General features: G+C 46.5%; 2 protein-coding genes across 5 annotated transcripts in view; both read right to left on the bottom strand.

Moving 5' to 3' along the window:
• Positions 1 to 3,276: 3,276 nt before the first annotated feature.
• Positions 3,277 to 4,126, bottom strand: TOMM5 (translocase of outer mitochondrial membrane 5). The gene is made up of 2 exons (XM_031609547.2): positions 3,949 to 4,126; positions 3,277 to 3,766 (listed from the first exon to the last, which is right to left on the bottom strand). The coding sequence occupies exons 1-2, from the start codon at positions 4,067 to 4,069 to the stop codon at positions 3,732 to 3,734; spliced, it is 156 nt and encodes a 51-aa protein (XP_031465407.1). The 5' UTR covers positions 4,070 to 4,126; the 3' UTR covers positions 3,277 to 3,731.
• A 5,929-nt stretch (positions 4,127 to 10,055) lies between these two features.
• CORO2A (coronin 2A) overlaps positions 10,056 to 21,292 on the bottom strand; it is a 47,571-nt gene continuing 36,334 nt past the window's right edge. For 3 of the 4 annotated variants that reach the window (XM_031609550.2, XM_090131527.1, XM_090131529.1), the window contains 9 exons: positions 19,431 to 19,580; positions 18,765 to 18,944; positions 17,815 to 17,931; positions 16,859 to 16,963; positions 16,407 to 16,503; positions 14,912 to 15,024; positions 14,219 to 14,309; positions 13,673 to 13,938; positions 10,057 to 12,908 (listed from right to left, as the gene is read on the bottom strand). In XM_031609550.2, the coding sequence (XP_031465410.1) occupies positions 12,777 to 12,908; positions 13,673 to 13,938; positions 14,219 to 14,309; positions 14,912 to 15,024; positions 16,407 to 16,503; positions 16,859 to 16,963; positions 17,815 to 17,931; positions 18,765 to 18,944; positions 19,431 to 19,580 (1,251 nt within the window). In that variant the 3' untranslated portion in view covers positions 10,057 to 12,776. Of the gene's footprint in view, positions 12,909 to 13,672; positions 13,939 to 14,218; positions 14,310 to 14,911; positions 15,025 to 16,406; positions 16,504 to 16,858; positions 16,964 to 17,814; positions 17,932 to 18,764; positions 18,945 to 19,430; positions 19,581 to 21,292 lie in introns of all 4 variants that reach the window. The other variant, XM_090131526.1, reaches the window with a different exon arrangement.

The raw sequence follows: 21,292 nt of genomic DNA, 5'->3' as shown, positions 1-21,292 counted from the left end.
CCTGAGTCCAGAGGCAATTGGCTGATGTAGTCACGAAGCTATTCTTGATGACATTTGAACATTCATGGTGATCAGGTGAAGACCCTGATGACTGGAAAAAGTGCAGTGTCACACCCATTTTTAAGAAGAGTAGGAAGGATGACCCAGGGAACTACTGACCTGTCAGCTTCACCTCTGTGCTGGGAAAGATCATGGAACAGATATTCCTGGAAGCTATGCTAAGGCATATGGAAGACAGCAGAGGGGATACGGGAGGACCAACATGGTGTCACCAAGGGCAAGTCTTGCCTGACCAACCTAGTTGCCTTCTAGCATGGTGTGACTGCATCAATAGATGAGAGAAAAGACACTGTCATCATCTATCTGGACCTCAGTAGAGCCTTTTACACGGTTCCCAAAACATCCTTCTCTCCAATCACAGAATCACTCAGGTTGGAAAAGACCTCAAAGATCATTGATTTCAACCATGACCTAATCAAACTACCCTAACTAACAACCCTCCACTAAATCATGTCCCTGAGCACCACATCCAAACGGCTTTTAAACACAACCAGGAATGGTGAATCAACCACCTCTCCAAATTGGAAAGATATGCATTTGATGGGTGGACTGTTCAATGGACAAAAACCAGCTGCAGGACTGAACTCTGAGAGTGGTGGTCAATGGCTCAATGTCTGGATGGAGATCAGTGATGAGCAGTGTCCCCCAGGGGTGAGTGCTGGGGCCTTTAATATCTTCATCAGTGACATCAACAGTGAAACTGAGTGCAACCTCAAGCTTGTGGATGCCAAGCTATGTGGTGTGGATGACATGCCTGAAGGATAGGATGCCAACCAGAGAGATCTAGACAGACTGAGCAGTGGGCCCAGGAAAACCTCAACAAATCCAAGTGCTGCAGCTTGATCATGGCAAACCCCACTATCAGTAAAAGCTGGGGAATGTAAGGATAGAGCACAACCCTGTGGAAAAGGACCTGGGAGGTAAGCTGGACATGAACCAGCCTCTTAGCTATGTATTTAACAGATGGTCCTGGTCCTTTTGGAATCCCTCCACACCACTGAAATGATAGAGGAAAACCCTGTCTGTACTCTCGCTCCATCAACTAACTGCCCCAGTCTCCTGAAGTCCTTTTTGATAGTCCCCAGCCTTCCCTCAGCAACCTCATCACTGCCAGCCTGAGCTATCAGGGAGGGATAATGATCAGAGGAGCGAACCAGGCCAAGAAGTTTTCTAGTAATGTCCTTGACCAAAGCCCCAGAGCAGCAGCACACTTCCCTGCTAGAAGGGTGTGGCCCACCCATTGGGCCCCTTATTTCCCTCAAAAGGGAAGTCACCTGGAAGAATTAATTTTTTTTTTGCATAAAAGCAGCCCCTAACTTTAAGAACAACTCATAGTAGTGCTGCTTGCCTATTACAGTAACTTTAAACAAACCTTTGCTTGGGAAGTTACCTGATTCTACAAAACGTCTTCCTCTGGATACTGCACACAAACAGCAGTAAGAGTTGCCTTCTTGCTCTTCTTTGCTTTCAATCTTGAATCCTTTATCAAGACAAGCCTACAACCAGTCTGCATCAAAGCAAGTTAAATGATGGGGTCTCCTTGAGTTCTGACCCCTAAGAGGGGCTTTTCCTATCACTAGGACTTGCATCACAGGTAGATGATGGAAATCCCCGATACAGAGCACAAAGAAAAATTCTGTTAATGAGAACTTAAAATTAGTGGAGAAAATTTTCTTCCTACTGTCAATAGCTATAAAATCAGCTAAGAAATTGTAGAATATCCCAGCCTTCTGGGATATCTGCAGAATATCCCAGCCTCTGAGCTTCACTAAGACTTACACTCTACTGCTGCTATCTGTCTTGCCATCCAGACCATCTGCTCAACACACACACTTCTGCTTGGAAGATGAGTAGCTGTTTCCCCAAGGCTGGAGACACACCACCACAGTAGTGTATCTTTACACTGGTAGGAATGCCACAGAAGTGAAGAGGCAACAGACAGCAGTCATCAGTCAGGTTGCAGTGAAATCCGTTCAGCCTCTTACTGCATCTCAGTCCTCCCTGGAGCAGTGGAGTACAGCAACTGCCTGGCATATTGGAGACCGCAGAAGATCGCAGTCAAAAAAAAAAAAGCCTACTTATTTTGTCCAATTTTAATAAGCAGATGGCTTCATCTCTTATATTCCTGAAAGAAACTTCTCTAGAACAGTCTTCAAGAGCTCCTAACAGCCAATTCAAGCCCACTCTTAACAAGTACATTTTCTCCAGGATGAGAGGTATGCAACACTGCTCACAGGTCAGCGGTGTTTAGCCCTGAAAAGTGTTTGCAAATGGACAAATATTTCTACTGTGCTTCCTACAAGCACTAAAGCCTGCCAATCCGGACCATGAAGGTAACAGACTTCACCCAATACATGAAGAACAAGCAGTGCCTCCACTACAGGTACATGCAGACACTCTTGCTAACACTAGGAGAAAATGACTTAAAAGAATTAAGTATGAATTTCAGAAACACTCAGATCTCTCTGCATGTCTGATTTAAGGAAACAAAATCTTAAACGCATCCCTTTAGACTTACACAGAGAAGTAACTCAAAATGCATGAAAATCCAGCTCCATCAGTTCATAACACCTGGCAAGTCAGGTGGCAAGTCAGGTCCATCAGTTCATAACAGTAAGTACCAGCCCTAGAACTGGGCTCTCTCTTTCAGAGAGGAAAACTATAACCCTCTTTGCAAAGCAAGCTGACCAATTTTTTTGCATCAGCAACAGCAGAGGTAAGAATACTGCATGCAACGCCTGCACAAAGTAACACTCCTCCTGAACAACTAGTACATGGCAATCTGTAACTGTGACAAGAGCTGGATTCAGCATACAAGAGGCATTATGAAAATCTGCTGTGTCTAAAATCCTGTTAATAGTTCACAGATTATGGTAGTACAGCCTTGCTCATGCTTTATACCTTGCATAAATGCAATGTCCATGAGGCTCTACTGGAATGGCAAACTAGCACAGGCCTGCTGGACAATACTGAGCCAACCCTTTCTGCTTTTATTTCTGAGTCTTGACTACACATTTGTGTTTCACATGTGAGTAACCACATATCTAGAAACTGGAAAAATATATAATTGTCTTGCTCATCTTTCTCACTTTCCTTTGCTTTTCTTCAACACATTGATACTGAGGGTGGAGAACGTAAGCCTTAGAAAGCCAGGGAAATACTACCAAAGAACGTCTACTTTAGCTGGTGATTACCAGAAATAAGTCAGTACCAGAGTTGTTCATTACATGACAGAATTGCTCTCCCATTTATTTAAAATCAAACTCCCTCTGCACTGAATTCAGTAGCAAAGTAATTTTACAGACAGGTTCAGGGACATCGACAGCCATAGCACGCGGCAGTTTAAAAGCAGGTGCACAACAAAGCAACCTGCTAATGCTTCAGATTTTGTACTGGAAGACGAATATGTTTTAAAAAGGTACCCGAGTCGTTCCATCGTAACACTGCTGATGCTCCACAGTGCTCTGCGAGTACCTGCACACAGAACAGACATCTGCCCCACACTTCCCACTGCACTATCGCTCTCGGCTCCGATTATGCCTGCAAGGCCATGGTAAGGAATATTCAGGATCAGATGCCCGCCTCCGGAACAACGTTTAAGTAACAATAAAAGGAAAGCAGTTCGCCGCGCGTTTTCAGAAGCCGAGTCTTCCGTGCAGCTCTCAAAGAGCTCACACGCTGTCCAGCTTCTTCAGGACGAAGGGAGCTGAAAAGAGAAAGCAGCACAGCATGAGCGAGCCGGCAGCCGGCTCGGGAGCCTCCGAGCGGCGCGGCGCTCCGAAAGGCTCGGCTGCGGCAGGCGTGCAGCGCGGTGCCCGGCCGGGCCTTGCTCCGAGAGCGGCGCCTCTCCCCGCAACCGGATACCCGCCGGCAGCCGCGCGCACTCACTGATCCGCAGCAGCGCCACGTAGATGAGGAAGTTGCGGACAGACGTAAGGACGTCGCGACGCATCTTTCGCCTCAGCTCCTCCGGGTCCATCTTGGGCCCCAGCCCCTCGATGCGGAACATGCTGCTCCGGCTGCAGAGCGGGGCCGGAACCGGAAGAGGAGCGGAGCCGGAACCGGAAGAGAGGCGATGCGCGTGCGCAAGAGGAAGGTGAAGGCGCGGCCCGCAGTCGGGGAAGCGTGGCGCAGGGATGCGGCAGGCGCATGCGTACGAGGAGCGGCGCAGCTACGGCCGACAACCGGGAGGGCGCGTTGGCTTTGCGCATGCGCCGTTCTCTTTGAGCGACCTTCCGGTGTCTTCTGTGGCGGGGCAGCAGCGCGGGAAGACGCGGTGCTGAGAAGCTGCAGCCTGTGCTGCCTTGCCTCCGCCAAATGCAAGCTGTTCTCAGAGCCTATCAGCATTCTTAGAGCCAGAGAGGTTCATAGGATCGCAAGGTTGGAAAGGGCCTGCGAGATCACCTAGTCCAACCGTCCTCCCACCACCAGTGCTACCACAAGCACTAAAGCAGATCTCACAGCTCCTCATCCAGACGCCTCTTGAACACTGCAGGGACGGCGACTCCATCACCTCCCTGGGCAGCCATTCCAGTGCCTGACCACTCTGAGAGAAAAAGTTCTTCCTTGTGTCTAACCTAAACCTCCTCTGGTACAAATCATGGCCATTTCCTCAGGTCCTGTTTGTTGCCAAACCCCTCTTCACCACAGCCTTCCTTCAGGAAGTTGTAGAGTGCAGTGAGGTCTCCCCTGAGCCTCCTCTTCTCCAGACTGAACAATCCCAGCTCCCTCAGCCGCTCCTCATAGGACTTGTGCTCCAGACCCCTCACCAGCTTCGTTGCCCTTCTCTGGACACGCTCCAGGGCCTCAATGTCTTTCCTGCAGTGAGGGGCCCAAAACTGAACACAGTACTCGAGGTGCGGCCTCACCAGAGCTGAGTACAGGGGACGATCACCTCCCTGCTCCTGCTGGCCACACTATTTCTAATGCAGGCCAGGATGACGCTGGCCCTCTTGGCCACCCGGGCACACTGCTGGCTCACGTTCAGCCGAACATCAACCAACACCCCCAGGTCCCTTTCCTCTTCACAGTCATCCAGCCACTCATCCCCAAGCCTGTAGCGCTGCATGGGGTTGTTGTGGCCAAAGTCCAGGCCTCCTTTCCTCAGGATGGCATCTGTTGGGCAGCCAGAGCCCAGGATTGATAGATATCTTCAAGATGGTTCTGCTTCTCTCACAGTCACAGGCAACAAGAGCTAGGGAAAGCAGAGACACTCAGACACACGTGCCCAATCAGTGATGGTGTGGGCATGATCCAGCAGGTATTCATCTCCTGCCATGCGACCTACTAGATCTGCACAGTGTTCATACCCAGCAATGCACACAGAGAATACAGCATTTTTACCACCCCAGAGCTGGACTCAGAGCTTGCCCACCCTTGCTGTGCATCTCACTGGAGCTGGTCCTCCGCCCATGGGAGAAAGCTACAACCTGTAAGAGTGTAGGACTCTTCCTGCTTGGACTGAAGTCACCTGCCTGGCAGAGACCTGAGGCTGAGGGGGCAACTCTGCAGCACGCAGGTGCCCAGCCTCTCTCTCACCTGCACCCCAAGAAAGGGCCTCAGCATAGCCACACACTCAACCCCTCCCCATTCAAGGCCACTATGGGGCAATATGGGGATCTCCAGGCTCGCATCTGGTCTGATGGCACAGATCCTTTTGCTGTCATTCCCAGCAATTGAGCTCGAGGCAGCTGTGACAGTGGGTGATACTTTGGCTTCTAAAGATGGAGAACAGGGGGAGCATGAATAAGGTGCAGCAAGTTGTACCTGTCATGGTCAGGTGTGCTGCCTGGCCTGCAGTGAACAGAGCCAGTAAGCAGGGCAAGCTGGTCAATTCCCATGGCAAGCTTGCATCTGCATTGCCCCCCCAGCTCTCTTCTGTCTTCACACCAGCTTCAGACCAGATAGATGCCCTTCAGTCAAAACTTCTGGTCTTTTCAGATGGAGAACAAATGTCCCGCAACAGAACATTGCTGCCTTCAACAGTGCCACCTCCAGAACTGGGGGAGTTGTCCCTGATGATCCAGAAGGCAAAGCCCGTGCAGGCTGCCCCTAAGCAATGGCGCTTTGCTTGGCTCTTGCAGAGGCATCTCCCACTGTGCTTTTCAGTTCTCAAGGCTTTTGAGAGGACTTGAGGTTTTGGAGCAGTTTCCCTCTCCACCAGATGGACTAGGTCCCTGAGGATGCTGCACACCCTGTGATCCTGGCAGGTTTTCTGCACCACAGCTGAAACTTTCATCTCTTCCAGGTGAAGACAGATGATGCTCTCGGATGTAGTGTTGTCTGCTGCAGCTCTGAAAATCCTCTCTGCTCTGTTGTGGCCTAGAGCTCAGCTCACAACCATAAGGACCATGACACTTCGGAGCAGGGGCTACATGATAGACCTGGACTCAGGGTCAAGGATGTGGGCATTGTCAATAGGCCGTGCTATATAGACCACAGGGGAATCACATACTTTCTCCCTGGTTAGCTGAGAGAGAGACAGCAAGAAACAAAAAGTGTTAATTGTTTAGCAGCCAGTAATGAGGCAGAGCCTGAGCCTCGGGTGGAGGGAAGAAAGGGGAAAGGGAGATCATATTTGGGTTTAAGAGCAGTGGCAACAATCTGATGAGGAACGTTAAGATAAAACAATCCAACACGTTACAAGTGGAACTGAGGCCAAAAAGTCAAACAAAATGAGAGAGAGAATGTCCAAAACTGAGGCCTATCTCTACAGACTGAAGGGGGACCATGTGCTTCGCTGCTGTGTTACAGACACCAAGAGAGCCTGCCGTCCTTGCAGAAGCTCCACCTTTCTTCCCCTTGGCTGAAGTCCTCTGGGAAATGCCGCTCCTCCCTCCTCTTCCCTCCGATAACCAAAATGCCCATAAAAAGCAGTCCACAGACAGAACATTAATTCTTTAACTCTCACTGCTTTACATGATGTTACGATGTGGAATAACAATGACAAAAATCACAAAACCGTGACGTGTCACCCCTTATTCCACATCACTACATCATGCTTGGCATATATTCATACACAAACAAGCAGTAATTAACATGCATTACACACATCACACATATCTATATGCATATGCATACATGGAATGGAATTACTGCACTCCCCCAGCATTAAATTCCCTGTGGTACACATTGAACATCCCCATTTTTCTCCATCATCCACCAAGTGGTCCCAGGTCCCTGAGCTAAAACAGTTGCATGAAGAGGTTTGCCCTTTCCAGAAGCTGGAAGGACCCAAACTGCTTTTCCCAACATGCTCTTTATATGTACTACAGGGACCTTATCTACCTTTACAGTATGTATGGAGCTGGATTGGGTAGGACCATCTCGACTCACTGATCCTCTGGTATTGGCCGACCAGGTGGCTTCTGCCAAATGCTTCTCCCAGTGCTTAAATGTTCCACCACTTTCAACATAGTTTTTAACAACCCAGTATATCATTCAATTTTACCAGAAGCTGGTGCATAAGAGGTGGTGTGATAAATTCATTCAGTGCCCTGATCTTTGGCCCAAATATCCACAAGGGAGTTTTTTGAAATGAGTCCAATTATCTGACTCAATTCCTTCTGGAGTGCCATGTCACGTAAGGACTTGCTTCTCAAGATGTAACATGGTGTTTCAGACAGTAGCATGGGGTGCTGCATGTGTTTCAAGCCACCCAGTGGTTGCCTCCACCATGGTAAGCACATGATGCTTTCCATCGCGAGATCGTGGCAAGGTGATCTAATCCATCTGACACACCTCCCCATATTTATACTTTTGCCATCAGCTTTCCCCCCCAGAGAGGTCTCATCCTCCTGGCTTGTTTAATTATGGCACATGTTTCACAGTCATGAATAACCTGTGCAATAGCGTCCATAGTTAAGTCCACCCCTCGGTCTCTAGCCCATGTATATGTTGCGTCTCTCCCCTGATGGCCCGAGGTCTCATGAGCCCACCGAGCTAGAAATAATTCACCCTTGTTCTGCCAGTCCAGGTCTATTTGAGCCACCTCAGTTCTGGCAGCTCGGTCCTCCTGATGGTTATTTTGCTGTTCTTCAGTAGCCTGACTCTTGCGCACATGAGCATCTACCTGGCACACCTTTACAACCACATCCTTTATTTGGGCAGCAGTGTTTTTTCACAGCTCAGCAGCCCAAATAGATTTACTCCTTCACTGCCAGTTATTTTGCTCCCACTGCTGTAACCACCCTTTAAGGCATTTGCCACCATCCATCAGTCAGTATAAAGCATTGGCCTCCTCTCCCGTTCAGCAGCATCTAAGGCCAGCTGGACAGCCTGTACCTCTGCAAATTGCCTTGATTCTCCTTTTCCTTCAGTGGCCTCTGCAGCTTATTGTGTGATGCTCCACACAGCAGCTTTCCATCTGCGATGCTTCCCCATCATAAGACACGATCCGTCAGTGAACAGGGCAAATTTCTTCTCATTTTCTGGTAATTCATTGTATGGTGGGGCCTCTTTAGCACACGATACCTCTTCTGCTGCTGATGGTCCAAACTTTTTGCCTTCACACCAGTCCATGATCACTTCTATGATTCCTGTGTAATCAATGCAATCCACTTACTCCAAGTGGCATCAGAAGCATGATGGGTGGAGGGAACCTTTCTCTCCAGCAGCAATGTAGAGGATGTTCTTTACATCCTGTCCCGTTCTTACTGGCCCTACGGCCACGGCACGGGCTATCTCCTGTTTAATCTGCTCAAACATTTGCTGCTGCTCAGGACCCCACAAAAATTATTCTTCTTCTGCCATTGCCTAACAAAGAGGGCTAACAGTGAGGCTATAGTTTGGAATGTGCATTCTCCAAAAGACCACTACGGTTAGAAAAGATTGTGTCTCTTTCTTGCTAGTGTGTGGAGACATAGCAGTGATTTTGTTGATCACACCTGCTGGGATGTGACGATGCCCATCTTGCCATTTTATTCCTAGGAACTGAATTTCCTGGGCAGGTCCTTTCACTTTGTTTCACTTAATAGCGAAACCAGCTTGCAGGAGGATTTGGATTATTCTAACTTCCTCTGCTGTATCACCCCACACAACGATATCATGTATACTCAGGAGCACTGCCCTGTCCCAGTGCAGTTTGGATCAACCCATAGCAAATGACTGGGTTGTGTTTCCACCCCTGGGGGAAACGGTTGCAGATATATTGAGTGCCCCTCCAGGTGAAAGCAAACTGTGGCCTACGTTCTGTGGCCAAAGGAATGGAAAAGAAGGCATCAGCAATGTCAGTGCTGGCCTACCATTTGGCTGCTTTAGACTCCAGTTCATACTGGAGTTCTAACATGCCTGGCACAGCAGCACTCAGGCCACAGTAGTCTCCACTGGCTTTATGCACTGGCCATATGGGACTGTTAAAAGGTGAATGAGTTTTGCTGATCACTCCCTGGTTGATGAATCAATTTATGAATGGGGAGCAAGTAATTAGTGCAAGTACTGTGAACTTCATTTGCACTGTGATCCATCTGTACACTGCAGTTGTTATTTTGTGACACTTAAAATTCAGTAATTGCTGCGTCGCTCTGTTAAATCAAAATCCCATGAAATGTCAAACAACTTCAATTTCAAAATCCCACGCAATGGCAAACATCTTCAATTTCAAAATCCCACGCAATGGCAAACATCTTCAATTAAGTAAATTTAGTATTAATATATTGAACACTCCTGGAGCGTAACATCTGCTGGTCAGAGTACACTTGGTCAGGGAACATCTCCTCGTGCAGCAAGAGATTTCCAGAAAGGACTGGTTTATTCATAGACATAGCAGTGTGGTGCAGAACGCTTTGAGATGGATGAACAGCATCAGGGACAGATGGGAAAGCTAAGACCACACGTCCACACAAAGCAAAAGAGACAACAGTCGATGCTCCTTTCTGAGCTTCTTCAGGATAGCCATCCTCTCATTTGGCCTAATGTTTAGTCACTTTAAAAATGCAATGACAATAAGAAGCCAACAACCTTGCACGTATCAAAAAAAAAAAACTCTAAATATATTTATTGTTCAATTATATTTGCTTTTCATTGCACAAATTTGTTTTTTATCCCCATGTTTTACAGTTTTTTGTTTTTTGTTTTTTTTTTTTATTTTATTTTACAAAGCGGTTAAGAGTTTTAGAAACTGTTAAAATGATCACAGAAGTCAATTTAGGCACAGTTCATTAGCCCAGAACTACATTTTCTCCGTTTTTTTTTTTTTTTTCTCTATCTGAAAGATTTATGGTCGCATTTGAGCTCCAAATTGAAGTGTATTTCACAGTCTACACTTTTATGGGCGTACTGTCTAAAAGAGCAGGTTTGATTACACTGTTTTGCCTTATCAAAGGCTGCCAGCAAAGCCTAAATGATTTTTTTTTTTTTTCTAGAAATGCTGAAATCAACACAACACAACAATCTAAGACGAGAACCGTGGTGGCTGAAAACTTTCTATGCCATCCAGTCGTAGCATGATGAAGAAACAGTCCTCAAGAGAAAGTACAAATTCCGTGGAAAAATTATTTTGACTAGGAAATAATTTAAATAATTTATTTTGTAGGAAAAATAAGAAAAAAAAAAAAATCCAACAGATTAAAAACATACGGTGACTGACAAAGTCATATCAAGCACTTGCCCTTCTGATAATAACAGCACGGAAACCTAGGTACCATATTCCTGGGACAACACTGTGAAAATGGCTCTGAAGCCTGAGAGCTGTCAGGTTTTCTTGGCATGGCATGGTGAGCTTTTGGAACTCTTATTTAGTTGTTCTCTTTGGTGAGAAAGCCTGACCACTTCTGGAGTAAGATGCACGTATTTGGTTTAAAGCTGTGTATCTGTGGTGTGTTTTTTTGCATCTAACTGCATACTGGAGAGTGTGCCCAGGGTGCAGGAAAGCCCATTCCGGAGGACGTGAAAGTTTGATTCAACAAAGCTGTTCTTAACATAATATAAATCCTCATTTTTTTATTTTTTTTTTTTACAAAAAGTAGTGTTAAAGAGGAGTTGGAATTGATGAACCTTATCAGACTCCTCCAACTCAGGTTATTCTATTCAGTAAGTGACTGATGCTAAGGGCTTTTACTGAAAAACATTACAACTACTCCCTCTCTTTAATAATGCAGAAACAAACAAGAACGTTTGACTTTTTAGCACCCACATCTGTTGCTGCTATGTAGAAATGAATTAAGTATTTTTGAAAGCCGGGTGAACTTCTTGCTGTAAAGAAAATGAGCTGCCAATCTTTGCATGATTCCCATACATGAGCATTTGGTGCCCCTGAGCTCGCTGCTGGGAAATCAGGAAAGTGTCTCACATGAGCACAGATGGTGCTTAGCCCGTAATCAGGGGGCTGTTTGCAGGAGACTGATTATGGAAAATATTTGGGAAAGCATCAGGTTACATAGAGCCAGCAAGGCATACTATTCACTACTACATGTGCCACAACAGATGTGCAGTTACAGGCTAACCAGTGTTTGCTTGCTTGGTTTAGGACAGGGACATCTCCATGAGCTCTGCATTTAGGCCAAGGAAAATTATTCCCTCTTGGGAGCCGCTGCTGCTGCTGCTGCATTCAGATCCCTGGGCTGCTGACAGCCCACTTCTCTTCATGCCAGGCCTCATCAGCTCACACCTCTCATGAGCAAGTGAGACCCGAGGACACCAACCAGGCTGGGGAGTCCATGTGCTCCCTCGTGCTGGCCCAGCTCTCCATGCTGGGGACAGCCCCTGCACAAAGATGATCACCAGTGCCAGCCTGAAAACAAGGGTGGGACTTGAAGCCTGCAGCTGCTCTCATCCTATGCAAAGGGATGGCAGCGAGCTGGTGCCACAGGGCACAGATAAGCAAACTGTGGGACCTGGGGTGATGGGGCAGCCTGCTGGAATGTGCAGCAGACGGGGGAAGGAGGAGCCCAGCAGGAAGAGGACAAGGCATTGGCACCTGGGAATTAAGAAGGCAGCAGCTGTGAGCACAGAACAGGAAGGGCTATTTGTGGTCCCATGATTCGCCTGTGGCTGAGATAGCTTTTCTAGCACCGTTGCTGAAAGGTTTGCAGCGGGCTGGGAGTCTTTGGTAGAAGGAAGGAAAGAAGCCCCTGACTCAGAGGACCTAGAGATCTTTACACCTGCAGCTTTGCTGGTGGGAACCAGCCAGCATCACTGCCCCTTTTTTTGTGGCATCTCCAAACAGAGCAGCCCTCTTTCACCTACTGCCAAAGTGCTGACTGCTGGCAGCCCCAGTGCAACCTCCTGCACGGAGCAGGACTATCCCCAGCACCAGGTGAGGGCAGCTGCAGTACTGTTAAGCCCCCTGACGCAGGGCTGAGTCGTGAGGCAGAAGGTGGCACGAGGATCACTTTGGAGTCAGAGGTGGGAAAAGAAGCAAGCAGCTGCCTTTACTCTTCCATCGTGTGAAGGAGCAGCGAAACAGGTTTTGGTCCTAGAGCTTAACAGGTGGCTTCTCCAGGACAAGAGCAAGATTTTCCAAAGTCTGTCACTACCTTAATGCATGAGCTTCAGACACAAGTGACTTGGCAAGCAAGAGGAGACTGAAGAAGCACGGCAAGTCCACCAACAACTGTCTGGTGATGATTAGGGAAATGTGACCACCACAAGCCAGGGAAATCCATGCTGCCTGAAGCATCAGCTTTTCCGCCAGCAAAAAAAAAAATAAAAAAAAAAATAGGAGTCTTCTGCAATAAATGAAGTCTGCTGAGGGTGCGAAGAGCCACAGGCTGGAACATTCAATACCTGCCTGTGTCCATGTAGACGTTTCTGAGCTCCAGCTCCAGTTGTTTAATTTTGACTTCTCTCTGATTTAGGAGCTCACGTAGTCTACGAATTTCTTCCTGCTGTCGGTAAAACATCTGCAGAAGCTGTAAGAAAAGCCACATTTTACTTCTGTTACAGTGAGGAAATATAGACTTATCCTAACAAACGCCACTGATCCTGTCAACTTCTCAGAGAAACAGCACTTAAAGAGAGGGCTTTCAGCTTACAGGCAGACCAGCAGCAGTCATCACCTGCACTGTGAAAGTAGGTCTTGGTCAGTAATGGTACATCCACTTAATTCAGTAGATAATATAACCTTCCTCCTGATGGCTGAAGCTGAGGAGAGTATTTGCATTTTAGATTCCAGGATCTCCTACCGTCCTACCTGAGGGATTTTTTTTTCCTTTTTCTTCTGTTCGTGCTCTTTCCCCTCTGTTTAGACTAGCATGCACGTTTCACTGTGCACGCAGCAGATGACCCAAGCTCTGAATGAGATGCTTCTGTAACCTCATGGGGCAGGTTCAGAAACATGAAGAATATCCTTCTTCACACCACTGGAAAACTGAGGTCAGTAGATTTCTGCCCCTGACAAGCTCAGATGCTAAAGCCTTGCCTAAGCAAAAGGGACTAAGCATGACTATGGGGAATGAAAACCTTCAAGGGTTCCTAAATGCAAACAAGCTGCACATACTCAAAAATGTCTCTGAGCTGCCAATGGGCTTCCCACTTGCCACAGAGATCTCGCACGCTTCCAGACTCTGCAAAATAAACCCTCTCTAGATTCCATCACCTTGTGAACCGCATCTTTTTGCCAGCTATCTCTGAATATCCCCCATGGTCCCAAACCCTTCACCCAACACCTTCACACCTCATTTTCAGTTTTTGGTGGTGGACTCTCAAATACGTCAAAGCCATTGGAGAGACGCATGTGCTCATTTCTCGGCAACCTCTCCTCTACTTTCAGCTGGTTTCTGCTGTCTTTGATCTCACTTTTCTTCTGCATCTCCTCCGGTGACATTCTTCCTCCCTGACTCTTGTTCAGGTCAGGACTTTTCACAGGTGGCTCTGACTCAGGAAGCTGCAGTAAGGAATTCACAGGTCCAGAGCCTGGTCTCAAGGATACCAAGAGAGGCCCTACGGAGAGAGTCAGGTGACTGGTTAGCACTCACAAACCATGTTCAGAAATCAGCTGAAAACAATTCATTCAAGCAACTTGCAGGGATGGACATGGAGGCGCTTGACAAGAGAGGTCTCTGGAGTTCACAGTAAGGAACATTTCGGATTATTATAGTTGACAGCTATATTTGTTACATCTCTCCTTTAGCTCCATTAGTATTTCTCAGGCCAGAGAGCCAGCAGCAGCTTACCCAAGCCCTGGGGAGCTGAAGGGCTGGGGAGCTCTCCATGTGCTGACCTTTGTTAACTCCGTTCAGCCACTCTTGTGCCGTCATTGCTGGCTGCCCTCCTGTGGTCAAGGGGTAGATGTCTTCCTGGTACGACTCCGACTGCAAGCAAACAGAACAGTCACAACATCAGAGAGGTTTGGGCTTAGACCGTCCATACTGGAACATGGTGGAGGGAGGAGCTCATTCCATCTCAGAGCAGGGAGTATGCCACCAGAATGTACGTAAAATCTTTTCACCTGCCCGGAGACTTTCTCCTCCTCACCCCAGCTCAGAAGCAGAGCGTCTGACGGCCTATTCTAATTCCTGCCAGTAAAGCCCTTTCACATCCAGTCAACAGACTGAGGAGAAGTTAGTAACACACATTAACCCTACGTTACCAAACTCCTATGTTACCAAACTAGAAGTTTACAGCCAGCTAGTTGTCCTGATAATCAGAGAGACCCTTTGTTACACACAAGCAGAGCAGTCTGGTGAGTATGTGTTTGGAAGGAAAGTTGGCCATTACGCAGAGATCTAACTCTGAGTTACCCAAGCCACGATTTGGTGGCAGGGCTGCCCCACCAGTTGACTAACTTTGTTCCTTGGAGAAGGAAAGAGAAAATCTCTTGTTCTTCCTGACATCCAGAAGTCACAGAGGAGGCACTGCGCTGTTACTCACTGATATCCATCCCAGGCACATGCGTGACCTGAGGCTTACTTACCCGTCGAGGGACAATCATGGAGACGGGCTCAATCAGGCTTTTGGTTGGAATCAGTTTGTAAAAACGGAAAATCTCACAAGCTGACACTTCAAGGCCTCTTTTTGGCATCATTCCTGTTGGGAAAGCATAAGAGAAACAAGATACAAATCTTCCTAGGAGAGCTAATGTCAACCATCATGGAAGAAGGGCCAACAAACATGAGTCAGAGTGCCAGCTCAATAGCAGCATGGTCTGGAATCCTAACACAGAACAGGCTCAGTGTTACAAATTACAAGTAAAACTCAATCTTTTTTTTCCTTCCAGACCACAAGGTTACATACAGGATCTGTAGTGATTGACCTGAGCCTCCTGTTGATTATTCATTCTTGCAAACTGCAAATGGAGTGACCAACACTGGACAGACCTAGCAGACCTAGATGCCACAGGATTTAATTATCATAATCAGTAGGAATGGAGTTCAGGACCTCCCAACACCACAGTAATAGCTGGATGGGTCAGAGCAAGGGTGCTTCCAGGCCAGTACCTCCCCCCCAGCTCTGTCCTAAATTAGATTGGAGTATAAGGGTCTGAAAATCTAATTTTTCACCCAGCATCATGTGTGTTTCAGGGATTGGCAGAGCCACTTAAGATGTTCAAGTGCTTGGTAGCTCCAGTGAGAAATCAGTGGAAAAAACTGAATAACAGAGAGATCTTCCAGTTCAGTTTTAAATAATTTACTCTCTTTTAACAACAGTTTCCTGTAGGAGACCTGTAGGCACAAAATCCAGTGCTCTTAAGTATTTGTACCAACAAGGAAGAATAGAAGTGTCTATAGGCAGCATGTAGGGGTGGCAAATGGTGCTAAAAACTCATCTGCATCTGTTGGGAAATTTGACCTAAAGGATAGACTAGAAAATGTTCAAAGAAGGGCTACAGCTGAGATATGAGAGCTGAAACCCAAATTCTATAAATTAAATTAGTCCAACAATGGAGTAATGTTGGTGCAGGTTAATGAGCAAGGGTTTTGATTGGAGGAGGGCTGACCTAGTTGCAGGAGGTCTAGCTTGAATGGAAAGTGCAGAAGAAGGTAGGCAAGTGGAAGGAGCAAGGGCAGCGTGTGGCAGGCACTATTCACAGAGAAATCCCAGAGTAGAAACAATGTCAGCAGAGTTTGGAGCTGGAAATCTTGAGGCAAAGTCTTAGCAAGCAAGGAACATGCTCCACCTCTAAATCCAGTCTACAATCCTTTCCATCTTGACCAGCTATGTGGAGGGGATGCAGTGGTCACTGGTAGACTTCCCCAGTCCATACTTTGCCGGTCAAAGGAAACCTCTCCAAGGTGTGACCACCTGAGATACATAGGTGAGCTGGGCCAAGCCAACCACTGTCCCAGGATGGAGACTGAAATTAACCCACTCTCTTTTCTACACATGAAATGATATTTTGGACCCCATCAGCTTCTAAGCCTGGAAGTCACAACCCTTTTGTAACATTAAGCAAACAAGCTGCCACTCACCTATTCCCTTCTGCGGTAAGTGAGAGCGATATTCCATCAGGTAGCTCAGGTATGGTTTCTCAGGGCTAATCTCATAGTACCGTATATTTCCATCACCCTAAATGCAAAGAAAATTAACATAAGCCAGGCTCTCCTGTCCAGCATGAGAGTCTGAGGAGAACGCATGACCCAAGAAGCTGCGCGAGGTCAAGAATGTAAGCACTTCCTACCAAAACATTTACCCTGTATGCAGAGAAGTTAGGACTCTACCACGTCCCCACAATAACAGTGACATGTTTGCAGTAGAAAATGTGGCCTGATTCTCCAGCATTCTCAGACCCCATCCCATTGGTCCATATCTCCAGGTTAATGTGACTCAGAAGCATCTACGACTTCAGCCTCAGCAACATGGATGGCACAACACTGACTAAGAGAACAATCAGACAGCGTTTGCTAACATGGAAAGCACTTACCTTTCCCACAATATAAAGCATGTTTGTGTCTGAGTCGTAGAAAGGAAACAGGAGCCCTGAGGAGCCATCCAGATCCTCCTCCAGTAAAGGCACAGAAAGGTCATTCTGTGTAGGACACAGGAAAAACAAACAGCTGGAATCACCTGGCAGCTGCCTCTAGTCAGGAACAGCTTACATGAACCCAACCTTGGAGTGACATTGGAGAGCTGCTCTGTAATGACACCAGTACGTCTCAGCACAGCTCAGCTTTGTGGGAAGCATTTGGAAGGCAGCACAGTTGTCTGTCATATGCAGAGAAGCCATGTCCAAACACAGTCAAATGGTACATCAGGGAGCTGGTCTACCTGCTTTGTCTGCTACGAAGGATGATGGTGTGAAAAAGAGGCAGAGGACTGTGCTGCAAGGTTAGCTGATGCAGAGGGTATAGTGATGTGGTGAACAGAGGACAAGTGTCTTGCTGCATATGAGGGGGGAAGAGGAAGGTTTCGTAAGGCCAGCAGTCATCAAGGAAGCATGTCTTGAAAGAGGCAAATACTACCTAATGTAAATAATCGTCACAAATCAATCAAAAATAATAAATAAAGCACATATTTTCCTCCCTTCACGGCTCTGCTGTGTGTTTATCTAGAATTCGTTTAGCTTCCAGTACCCATAACAATTCTGCCAGTAAGACCACTAACAGCTGCTTTTAACTTTCTTGACCTACCTTTTCCTGCACCAGGCACAGCATTATCTTTGTTCTGGTGGATTCTGTGCACAAAGAGCTGAGAGCATTTTCAGAAATTCATACACAGGTAATAGTATCCTAACAATACAGCCTATCACTCTTTAAGAATATGACAGATTGCTTCTGAATTGCAGTTACAAAGCAATTCTTGAGCAGGTGGAATAGTTAAAGTGACAATAAAAGAGAGAAAAATGAAGATAGTAAGGTTAGAATTGCTGTTTCAACTCACTTGATCCCATAATGCAATTTGCCTATTATTCCACCGGGATGTTCCAGTAGAGAGCAGCTTCTTCATGTTTCCGAGAAACAAGACTTTATTGGCTCTGTGAGACTTGTAGCTGGCTTCCTATAGGAAGAGAAAACCCACTCCTGAGTAAGAGACAGCGCCTTTCCTTGCTGCAGTAAAAAATTTCATGAGAAATCACATCATAGCAAGAAACCACCTTCCATTGCCCATGAAGCTCATCTGGGTGGGCTAAGGCACACCAGTTCATTTTTGTGTAGCCATATTTCATTTTACCTGAGACTTCTAGTCCAAGAAGTTGAGAATGAAAGCACCTCTCAGAGTATCTACCCTCAAATTCTTATGTGGGGAAGTTGGGTTCGCATCCAGCAGATCTTCCCAATTGGGCTGAAAACTACAGCGAGCAGGATCTCACAGGGATTTGAGAAAGGTAGCTTAAACTCTTCAAGTGCATTCTCAAAAACCCAGTCAAGCTCCCCTGGTTAGTGATTCATATATTCACATCAGGGGAATCCCTAGGAGTTTGCACTGTTGGATTTTCTGTGCACACAAACGTGTGCAAGTACCTCCAAAAGGCAGTCAGCATCATCTTACCAAGAGACACAAAGGACAGACAGATGTACACTTGTGTCCAGCTGACCACCTGACCTCTGTCAGCCAGAGCAAGGAATCCCAGAGGACTTCAGAAGGAAGCTATTAAATTAGAGCACTTCACAAAGGGTGTCGGAGAGCAGAGAGCTTGGTAAGAAGATACAGAAACCCTGTTAACAGTGGCAGCAATTGTTTCATGAAAAATAGAAGACAGTACTACCATTAAATGACTGGAAGAATATTGAGCACAGATCTGTCTTTTTTAATGGCAATTAGTCTACCCAGAAGTGGAAATGCTCCACGGGTGAGATCAGCTGGATCTAAACGCCCTAAAGTCAACCTACTTGTAGGACTGTTCTTGCACGAGGGTCTATCAGACGGATCTTTTTATCTCTGCAGGCTGTGGCAAGGAGGCTGCCATCCGTGTTGAATGACATGGAGAGGACCACATCTTTGTGAGCATCAAGGATCTTCACTGGGTTTGACAGGACATCTTCCCTGGTATCAAGGTTCCAGATCATTATCTGAGGCAAAAGAACAAAAAGTCATCTGTTTGTTGCCTGGCCAAGCTGGGACTTTGTATATATATGTACGCTCTTCACATCTTCCTCTCTTCTCTACAAGTATAGGTCTTACCATCATGTATTTAAAATAATTTAAAATAATTTCTGGTACGTAAGGCAAATCATAGCTTATACAAAAAAACGGCCAGCATCAGTGCAGATATTTGCACTAGGACAAGAATGAAGTCAAAGGTATATGGCACTGGATGTTGCTACAGGAAAGGAGAACAGAGTAGGCTGATGTTCATCAGAAGAATGGAAAATGAGCCAGGCTTTTTGAAGCCCGTGACAATGGCCTCTTGCCTTTGGGGTCAGCATGGAATTTCCCTCTCATAAAGATTTCCGAAGTCTTTTATCATTAACTTACAGCTTGAAATAAAAGAAATTTCAAAACAACCTGACAAACACAGCATCCCAAGAGGAGGGCTCTGCAGAGAATGAACCCACCTTGTAATCATGGCCGGAGCTGAAGAGGATGTTATTGGCAGTGGGATGCCATTCAATGAGGCCAACCCTTCGAGCATGTCCAAGAAGTTCCTTCTTTGGGGTGGTGATGTTCTTTGTTAGCAGGTGCTTGGGGATGTCCCAGATTTTAACCTGAATGGCACAAGATGGGTCTTAGTGAGATCAGTGAGTGTAGTGCTAATTAGGAATTTACAAATTTATCTTCATACTGTGTTATTTTGTTGGTGTACCTCCTGCCTTTCAAATCTACCAGTCTTTCAAATCTATAATTTCATTTTTAGTGGGTCTAATTCTCTGACTGCAGGCGGCAATTTCACCTTTTTGTTTTAAATTGGCAGTCAGAATTACACTCAGTAATGCCGTCAGCACATTTACAAAAAACTATTGTCCCGGATAAGAAGTAAACCACAGATCTTAGAGACATCAAACCACATCACCTGCAGTTTTCCACCTTGTCTCCTACCAAACTTTGAGCAGGAATGGGCAAATATGAAACAAACGTCAGCAAAAGGTCCTAGAAGATGTTACAGCAGATCCAAGCAATCATCCAGTCAGCACTACCTGGTAGAGCTGAAAATGCCTTTGGACAAACAACGACTACAGTACAGTTTGTCCTATTAAAACTGCACAAATGCAAAATGCTTTCCAAACAGTACAGCACATTGACCACAACATTAGTTAAAGTACACAGAAGCCTACTTAGGTGGGCACACAATAGGCATCCTGATCAGGGACGCTGGGAGGCATCACACACTGGGAGTCTGCTGTCTCATAACAGCTCTGCTTGCTGCCCTCGGTTCATCTGGAAGGATGCTACATGAAAACAGAAATAAACAATGCCCCTCTGGTGTGGAAGGAGACAGTAAAGGTGATCTGTAAAAACAAATCAACCTCTGCAGGTAAAAGGAAAAAGTTAACCCTATAAGCACAAGCATTTAGGATGACAACAGAAGATTTACCCTTTGGTTCAATGAAAATGACTCTATTTGTGTTAAGTTCTCTAGGACTTAGCCTGAAGCAAGAAGATCCTATAAGATGGAAATGTTCTTTGAATTATACAGTCAGTGGAAATTAGTTGCCCAAGTCTCCTACTGTTCAGCTGATGAGGATCACAACATTCTGCACCAAAGAAACAGAGGCACAAATTCAAGGACTTGCTAGGAAGGATCACAACCACCCTTCTCACCAGTGCTCACCTCTGCAGAATCAAGCCCATTGGAAACCTAAGGACTATGGAGCGCAGTGAATTTCCACAGCAGTAAGAGAATGCATCAGACCCTACAGCCTCAACAGCTATCACTAAATGAATGGGGCTGAGGAAGTAGGGAAGGGGAGCTGTGAAGAACTGACTAAGGATGAATGATGCATTCTCCGTGCCACGAAACTGGCTGGAACGCAGAGAGAAGATGGAGCCAGACTTCTGGGGCAAACAGAGCAATGGACACAAACGGCACTATGGGCACTCCCTCGAGATCAGAGAAGCACTATTCTCCCCAGAAGGGTCCCAAGAAGATTGGCCCAGTGAGGCTATGGTGTCTCCAACCTTGGAGGACTTCCCAACTCAACTGGGCAAGACCCAGGGCAGCCTGATCCAGAAGGCTTGGACTAGGTGACTGCCATGTTTCCAGCTACCATGTCCCTACAATGTGTAACTGTGCAGCAGATCCCGGGAAATGCCATTCTGTGGTCCCAAGATGATGATGGTGAAGTATTAAAAAGGAGAGTAGAGTTTCATCGCAGCAAGATTTTTGAGTAACTTTTGGTACTGAGATCTGCGATCAGCTGAGTGTTTCAACACTTCACCCTGGAGGGTGAAACCAGGAAAGAAAACTGGCAGAGAGCAG

This window comes from Phasianus colchicus, chromosome Z, assembly GCF_987193195.1.
Source record: "Phasianus colchicus chromosome Z, bPhaCol1.hap1.1, whole genome shotgun sequence".
NCBI classification, from domain to species: Eukaryota; Metazoa; Chordata; class Aves; order Galliformes; family Phasianidae; genus Phasianus; species Phasianus colchicus.
The sequence above is the reverse complement of the archived record's forward strand: the minus strand, read 5'-3'. Positions and strand labels throughout refer to the sequence as shown.